Here is an 8,580-nt window from a genome sequence, read left to right as displayed (position 1 = left end):
TTTGTTTTTATCTCTTTCTTTAGAAAGACACTGCTATCATTTTTAGGCTATTTCCAAAAACATCTTGCACCCAGCTCCTAATGGTCTGGTGCTAATAAACCACAGAAGTTGCTCAATTAATGAAGCAATACAGTAGTTGCATGTAAGATGCACACCCTCTGCTGTTTCCTTTTGGAACAACATTTGCTTCCTATTGGTTGGGCTAATGTGGGTGATGTGTGGGCCAAGTGAAAGCAGGGGATACTGTGTCAGTACCAGTGTACTTCAAACAAGGGTGATGCCCAAAGTATTAAGTGTTTTTGGAATATAAACCATTTTGGAAGCCTCATAAACAACATTGCTAGTTAGTGCTCAAAGAGAGAAAATGACCACGTGATGAGAATAACCAACATTTGATTAGCTTCCCCATAACAAGTAGTTTGGATATGAATTAAGATTTCTAGTGTAAGAATTGATTATAATATAAATACAATGGGAACTTATGAACTAAGTTGTTATTGTTCTCTTTAGAGTGAAGCGTGTTATGTTTCTGACCAAATGACCACAATACAAATTCCTGTGCTATATCTACCTTTAAAAGTACAAAAGGTATGAATATAGTACACAGACGTAACCAGCTACAGTTTGTTGCTTTAGTAGTTCAAGAAGTATGCTAGGAAGAAGAACAGAAAGAAATAAGTTGGATCCTTTTTTTCCCTAGATGTGACCATGTGACTTTTCAGAAATCATTTCATTATACTAATTCTGAAATCTTGTGTTTGCAATAGAGGAATCTTTGAAATTATTTATTACTTCAACTTCTTATTTACCTTCAGGCTACATTGTTTTTTGCTGTGTTCTGCTCTCCAGGTTGTCCACCTTTGGGAACTCGGGAAACGCCCATTACGACTATCCCAAAGACTCGGACATGATGGAGCTGTTCCAGTGCACCAAGACACAGACCAACAGGTTGGCATGGAGTCATGAATACTGTTCAGTGCATTTTTAAGAGTGTTTGTTGAGACTGAGGATTTGATTCATTTCTCTGGTAATGTCTATCCCTGTTGATGAGCTTCGACTTGCGACCATCGTAAAAGTCGTTTAAAGTCCTTTTTCATGTGGAGTTGTGGATTGTTTTGTCCCCCTTTGACCCCTTTACTTTTTATCCCATAAATGGATGAATATTATGGTTTCATTCTATCTGTCCGTGATATTGAGTTTAATTACCTAAAATAATTCCATATTCTGTGTCGTCCTCTCTGTTAACTGTGACAGGTACAAGATGTCCCTGCTGAAGCCGTCCACCAAGGCCCTGGCTTTGTCCTGTAAAGTGTCTGTGAGGACGGACAGCAGAGGCTTCCTGTCTCTGCAGTACCTGGTCCGGAACGATGACGGACAGATCTGCTTTGTAGAATATTACTGCTGTCCTGATGAGGAGGTGGAGGAGGAGTGATGACAGCCCATCAAACTGGCTTTTCGATGGCACAGTGGCTTCACTGAAGGCCGGTTACTGCAAGGAGAGCAAGAGTCATAGGGCAAATCTTCCAGAGGAGGCAGAGCAGCCAGTGGGACAGGAAAAATTCGCTCCACTGTAGTGGGGATAATTGAAAAGGTTGTTCAACAAAATCCACTGGTGCATCGTTTCACAACCAGCCACATTTGAGTAGGGCTTTTCCACTGGACCAGTGCAAGATAATGTTAGCTACCTAATATTGTTATGGTCATTTGTATAGTCAAAGCAATATCTACAATTGTATGCTCTTTGGTCTGTGTCCCACATTGGAATAAAACGGCCCTCCTAGTTAGAGCATTTAGTAAATATCTGCTCTTCCGTCTGAAAGCCCCTCACCCTGTAGTAAGAATGGTGATAGACGAAAACATCCAGCATTGTACATAGTGTTATCTTTCATTATTATTTATTATGACAACCATATTGTGATTTGTCTAAACACATCTTCCTTTTTTCCTTGAATGTTGTAAATCTTCCTTTCATTCTTTCTAGTGCTTCTGCCTGAGGCCCTTTTTTTATTGATGCATTGTTTTGCAAGGAGTTCTCTGACCTCAGAAAGACAAGTGATGTCACTGTTTGTCCACGTGTTGCGAGAAAAAAGTGCCTCTACGTACCGAAGCCAAAACTAATTATACTCTGAGACTGCTGTAGCTCTTTTGGAAACTGAATTACTTTCCTTGCAATTGCAATTATTCATATAGAAAATACAGTCAAATTAAAATGACAGGATAAGGACATCTGACTCTTTGTTCAACTCCCTTTGGGTGAAATAATTTGGTGCCATATCCTGCATACCTGATCTGTGGTAGAGATTTAGAGAAAACACACATGATCTCCACCTGGTAACTCCACATGTAAACTATATTTTCTTCCCGTACTGGAGAAAGTGCATGCGTTTTGTGATCGGACTGTATTACTGGTTGGTGATGAATATACCTGAGGCCAAAATTAATATTAAACATTTTATCGCCAATATTTTTGGGGGTTAAAGAAACTATGCGAATTAGACCTTGGATGGTGTCTGTTACATGGTCTGGGTATTCCCATTAGGTTGTAGTCAGTATTTCGTTGGATAGAGAAATGTCAGGTTGAGGACAGTAGTATCTCCATGGAGAAATATTATACATTAGGCCATGGATAGAAACTAAGGATCTTACAAAATAAAATAACTCAGAATTCTGACCAACTTTAATTAATTTGCTTCTGTTGAGCTTCCTTCTGTAGGTGATAAGCCGAGAAGATTCAATTATGCTGGGGCAAAATGGGCGGGAATTGCAGGAAACGTGGGCAGAGATTGAGAATATTAGCAGTGCAACATCTCACTGCAGACAGTGAGGTGGGATTTCTAATTATAGTACCTCATATGATAGACCACCGAAATGAAGACTGATCAACTTTAGTGGAGACTGTGCAAGCCCACTTTTGTGGCACTTGCACACTTCCATCAAACATTTGCATACAAAATGGCACACAGAACACACAAGCATAAGACTATAAAGCAGTAAAGCATTTTTCTTTTTGCATAATGCAAGCGATGGACACACCATTTGCCTAGAATCGATCCTTTACATTTCAATGAGTATGTTGGTCTGTACACATTCAACAACTATTCCAGTTAGGAGTATGCTTTACAATGTGAGATGAACACTAGGTTTGAATTGTTTTATTTCCATAACATAGAAAAGAACTGTAGTCACATCCAAGCTCTATAAACAAAAGCTTTACACAGATGGATTTTTTTTTTTTTTATCAAAAAGGATATACATAAATGTTGCTTGTGGTCTTTTGAAAGCTGGAATTTTGGTGGCCAACTCAAACCTACACAATCCTCCTACTCAGAGTTTGGGAGCAAAATATATATTGTGTGCGTAACTACAGCAACAGACACTGAGCACAAAATGTACACATTTTAAATCTCTTTTATACCACCTGATGGCTATGCTAGAGTCAAATGATACATGTTGCAGGCAATGTCTAATCTGCAGGTAATCTAATCTTCAAATAATTTTTAATTTGTGGACTCGATGCCATCGTTGTAGCAAACAGTATCTGTATTTTCTTAAGATACCATTGTATCATGACATCATCAGGAAGTCATTCACTCAGCTTTCCTTCGGTCCATCCAGTTTCTAGCGAGCCATCTGCATCCTTTGTCTTTTGAAGGCTTTGTGTTTGTTCTTCTTCATCACCTTTGGCTCGGGCGGCTCAGTCTCGATGTGGACGGACTTCTCCTCAGCTGGTGTGAGGAAGACGTCGGCCGTAACGTCTTTGCCCAAGTCCTCCTTCGCTTCAGTCCTCTTCATCTTCTGCAGCTCCTTCACCATCTGCTTCTCACGCAGTCTGGCAGCCGTGGCCAATCGGATCTGTCGCCGGTGCTGCAGGGTTTGGGAGGACAACGGGGATCAATATGAATTTCAATTTTAGACAATCAGGAAATACATTATGATGTATGGTTGCCCATTCTGTGACAACTGTGTCCAATTTACAGGTGGAAGGATATTCAACCAGGCTGTGAAATCTAATCTATTTAACATGGTAACGTGCCAGGCAATTCTCAGGCAAATCTCAGTTAAAGAACACATCTAATACTGAGATTAATCAGTCAACTGAAGTTTTGATCATGAAAATGAGGCATTTCATTGTTTGATTAAATAAAATCAGATGCTGATAATGCTTCGTCAGAGTTGACTGGCATGAATTGGCCTTTACCATGTTGGGAGACTGGAAGTGTGGGTTTTCATAGAGTGTTGGCCCTCCAAAACTCCCTTGAAAGATCTTGATGAGGTTGAGAACGAAGCGAGGCCCGATCTCCACTAGAGAGGCGTCCTCCTCAATAATCTTAAGGTGACACAGGGGAAATACATTGCAGAAAGAAGGGAGAAAAATGTTATAGTTGAACTTCAAATTTCAGAAGCCCCACAATGGAGTTAACATTTTACAAATTCTTGTAATATTTACTATAAAAGCTAATTTATGCAGAGAACCCTTAAAGTAGAGCAGTGAAAACTCACCTGGTAGTTTCTAAACCATATCCTGTTGTCTGCAATGGTAAATGTGAAGACATGGTCCACAAACGGCTGACTCTTAGGGTGGTAATGTGGAGTGGAAAACGTCTACAACAGGAAAACTCAATAAGTACCTCCTTAAATAATACAGCAAGTTTATTATAGACAGAACTAGAAATAACTGCCTCACGGTTGTATGCCTCTGCCAATAAACTTTGTTTTATCATTGCAAGGACAATCTTTATTTATTGGACATATATAATTAATGTGATTATTAGGTCAACTTAAAGGATTTTGGTGTCTGCAAAAGTAAGTGACAGCACTTCCACCGTTTTTGTAGAATGACCCAAGATCGTTTTCTCAGCTTCAGTGGTAAGCAAAACATTATGATGTCACAGTGAAGTTGACCTTTGAACTTTTGGATATAAAATGTCATCACTTCATCATTTTATCCTATTAGACATTTGTGTGAAATTTTGTCATAATTAGCGTATGAATTTTTGAGTTATGGCCAAAAACGTCTTTTGTGAGGTCATAGTGACCTTGACCTTTGACCACCAAATTCTAATCAGTTCATCCTTGAGTCCAAGTGGATGTTTGTGCCAACGTTTGGGAGCTAAAAGTGTCGTAAACATGAATGTATATGTCTCCTGACAAACATCTCATAAAGTGAAAACAGACCTGGATGAACAGCTCCTTCAGTAAAGCATGGTGGGGATCCTTGTCAAATTTCTGTTGGAGGAAACAAAGATACAAAAAGTCAAGCTCCTGTGGGTGTTTTATGATAAATAACATTCAAGTCCTGCATACAAATACTCTGCCCTTGATCAATCTATCAGTTGTCAGCATATAAATACATGTTCCAGACAAAACAATATGCCAAAGCAGCTGGGGAAGCTAGGATTGCTCATATCACTTGGACCAGGAACAGGCTTTCACTGATTAGCACAACCAGAGAGGAGGAACTAATCGGCTGTTTGCCCATCCCTGAATTACATTAAACATATATATATATATAGCAAAATTATACTAATGTGTTTGATAGAGTGATTCACAGCCCATCTCCCCCTGAACTAGGGCTGAACAATTAATCAATTTTATTGAAATGGCAATTTTGCCTAGTGCAATTTTCAAATCACAGGAGGCGCAATATTTGTTAAAGGCGAAATGTGTGTCAAAATACCATTTTAAATTAAATATTGTCGTGCTGCAGAGATGTCCTGGCCTACACATCATATTCTACAGACTTAAGAAAACATCTTTGTTTGGTACAGATCCCCACAAAAATCACACCACAATCATTTTAATATGTTTTTCAATTAAAATGAGAATAATGATGTCCAAATTATCATTCCCTCTAATATCGCAAATCATATCGGAATTGCAATATCAGTCAAAATAATCACAATAAGATATTTTTTCAAAATCATTCAGCCCTACCCTGAGCATGCCCCATTTTTCAGCCCAATGCTACTCACAGGATCAAACGACAGCAGCGGCCTGGATCCTTTCAGGCAGTTCCCTGTCATTTTAAGTTCAGCCAGTGTGTGGACTGTGGAACAGGAAATAAAAGAATATGAATCAGATTTTCTGCCACATGAGAAATGTTGCCCCCCTGCTCTTCATGATACTAAGAGACGGACATTTAACTCACTGTTCTGAACCAGAAACTTTGCAGAAGGTCCATGAGGGCTGTTTGAAACCCTGTAGGGCGAGAAAGATTGAATTCACCTCAAATGTGTCCAGCACACATCTAAAAGGACAGTTGAAGAGCGTAACAAGGACCAAATACTCACCACATGTAGAGATCCTGCTTTTTCTTTGCCTCAAAAAAGAGGCATTTGTTGCAGTTTTTGATTTCACACACCTGGGGGACAGTGAAAACTTTAGCCATGTTGTAATACAAGTATGATTGAGTCAGGATTTTCATTAATTAGCCACATCGGCAAACAGACCCACCTCATTTACAACAAACAGCTTGTCCTTTCTGTCCATCTTTGTATCTAACAGACAGAAAACATTCTTGTTATTATGGACACAAACATGAATAGAGATGGGGCAAAGTGTCAATGCATGAACAGTGTTACACGATACAAACCTGCTTTTGAATGAGGCATCATAGTCCTCAGGTCCTGCATCAAGTGCCTTGTCCTGAAGTTGATGCCTCTGGAGGAGAAAATGAGAACTCTTTCCTTGTTCGTCCATTTGCCCTGTTTAGGAAAGACACTAGATTTCAGGATAGTAACTTACATTTGTATAACGCGTCTGTGCTTCACAGTCAAGACAAACGAACGACACATCAACAAGGAAGCTCAGGAAAAGGACAAGACCCTGGTTTGGTACAGGACAGCTACAAGGAAAACTCGGTACATTGGCAGTACTCCAGTCACCGCTTCATATTGTGTAGTCAAGCTGAGGTTTAACAGCTCTCTGTGCCAGATAATAAACTTGTTAATCCACTGTAACACTAGCTAAGTTGCGAGTGCCGTTTCGGTTGGTAATATAACGTTAGACACTGTCCATGTGTTTTGGAGGAGTTTTGCTGGCTAGTTAACCGGCTAGCAGCTAACCAGCTGGCCCGATCAGCCGTTTATAATCACTTACCGCTGATACTGGCGCCGGGACATTGATTTCATTTTTATTCGGTTCGGTTTCGCTCGGCGCTTGACTTGCATTCCCTGCAAATTTGACTTTCTTTGCCTTCTTGCTACCAGGACCCGGTCCCCCACGTTTTCTCTTGAGCGTCGACATGTTTGGTTTGTGATAGAGGAAGAGCGCCGACACATGTGAGGCGGAGCGGAGGAGGGCGCAGACTCCACCTGCTGCAGCGGAGTGGTACTGCACCACCTCACCTCACCTCACCACACCACACCACACTCAGCAGCCACATGACTGTCTGGATTTACAAAAGCAAGAAATTGACTGAACACCAAGACGCGGGAAATATAGGCATTTTAAAGTATAGACCCTTACCAAAATAACTATAGTAATCCTATAAAATCTTTTAACAATACGATACCCAAATATCACAACAATGTCCCCATAATAATATTCTAAGAATAGGCCTATTACTGGAGAAACTACATAAACTATAAGTTCAATAAACTCACTACACACTTCCCAGATAGCAAACTAACACTGAATCAACGTTGACATAACATTGATTCAGCACCAGTTTAACACCCTAAAAAACTGTTTATCCGGCATTGAAAATGGATGTTAATTTCAAATTCAATAATTGATTTAACATCAAATTAACACTGAAACAATCTAAAATGAACCCTGCTTTATGTAGTGAAATCAACACACCGGGTCCTGGCATGGGAGCCCGTGGTGTTGTGGTGTTCTAGGACAAAGTGTAGGCCCATGTTGACTGCATCATCCAGATTGGAAGCCCCCTCCTCCAAGCTGCAGGGTAAACAGTATTGTGCTGTGGCCATTTCCCCCCATGGGACAGTCGCTTTCCACTGCATCCCTGCCAAAAGATTGGGCCAAGCGTTCCTCACGGTGTCCAAGGCTTCTTTGTGCTCCCTCATCCTGCAGTGTTCTCAAAACAACAGCACAAGTTGCCTTAGTGCACCATGTGTCAAGGCTCCCTGAAACCCTTACGGTCCGACAGAGAGGGTTTCAGTTCCTGAGAAGTCAGTAAGCAGGCCCCACACACCACCATTTCATTTTATAACAAACTAAAAAATAAATCACTGCTGGATCCAGGTAATCTGCTGAGGGAACAGTGTTAAATTTAACACCATGTGAAATGGTAATCTGAGCTCAATTCATTACAATTTCCTCTGATTTAAAGAAAATATGGACAGGAGTATACAACAAAGGGAGGGCGAGTGGTGCTGTGAATGCTAGACAACAATCGATTACACAGAATTTGAGTAGAGAAATTATGTAATATAATTGTTGTCAAACTGATTTTATCCCAATGCACTGTTACCACTGTGCCTTTGTTGAATTTGCTTGGACGCTCTATGGTAAAGACAAATGATCTTGGAAATGAGCCACCAATGAGTCCACCTCAAACACTTGAGATGTAATGAATGTGTTTTTTCACCAAGTACAGGATGATTAAGCAAGCCT

At 40.3% G+C, this 8,580-nt stretch overlaps 2 protein-coding genes across 2 annotated transcripts; one reads left to right on the top strand and one right to left on the bottom strand.

Moving 5' to 3' along the window:
- Positions 1 to 849: 849 nt before the first annotated feature.
- LOC139653184 (cell cycle checkpoint protein RAD1-like) lies at positions 850 to 2,356 on the top strand (the record flags this gene model as incomplete). The annotated part of the gene is made up of 2 exons (XM_071530159.1): positions 850 to 948; positions 1,255 to 2,356. Coding segments are annotated over 2 exons (277 nt in total), but the record flags the coding sequence as incomplete, so codon positions are not given.
- A 781-nt stretch (positions 2,357 to 3,137) lies between these two features.
- On the bottom strand, positions 3,138 to 7,252 carry LOC139653185 (ribosome biogenesis protein BRX1 homolog). Its single transcript, XM_071530160.1, has 10 exons — positions 7,099 to 7,252; positions 6,593 to 6,704; positions 6,454 to 6,497; positions 6,291 to 6,361; positions 6,149 to 6,198; positions 5,973 to 6,046; positions 5,176 to 5,226; positions 4,501 to 4,602; positions 4,199 to 4,327; positions 3,138 to 3,864 (listed from the first exon to the last, which is right to left on the bottom strand). Exons 1-10 carry the CDS (start codon positions 7,243 to 7,245, stop codon positions 3,619 to 3,621), a joined length of 1,026 nt encoding a protein of 341 aa, XP_071386261.1. The 5' UTR covers positions 7,246 to 7,252; the 3' UTR covers positions 3,138 to 3,618.
- Between the last annotated feature and the right edge of the window lie 1,328 nt (positions 7,253 to 8,580).

The sequence above is a fragment of the Centroberyx affinis genome, unplaced genomic scaffold (genome assembly GCF_046629955.1).
Source record: "Centroberyx affinis isolate AG114_WGS23_722 - 3 ecotype Tasmania unplaced genomic scaffold, CSIRO-AGI_Caff_v1 ptg001885l_1, whole genome shotgun sequence".
In the NCBI taxonomy this organism is placed as follows: Eukaryota; Metazoa; Chordata; class Actinopteri; order Beryciformes; family Berycidae; genus Centroberyx; species Centroberyx affinis.
This window is presented reverse-complemented; position numbering and strand designations above follow the sequence as displayed.

What these genes read in the sequence shown, in the direction of transcription:
- LOC139653185 (XM_071530160.1), bottom strand. Translation starts at nt 7,245, where the DNA reads ATGTCGACGCTCAAGAGAAAACGTGGGGGACCGGGTCCTGGTAGCAAG. An exon ending in GATGCCTCATTCAAAAGCAG is followed by an intron (nt 6,498 to 6,592) that starts GTTTGTATCGTG and finishes TCTGTCTGTTAG; the next exon opens with ATACAAAGATGGACAGAAAG. An exon ending in AAAGTTTCTGGTTCAGAACA is followed by an intron (nt 6,047 to 6,148) that starts GTGAGTTAAATG and finishes CCTGTTCCACAG; the next exon opens with TCCACACACTGGCTGAACTT.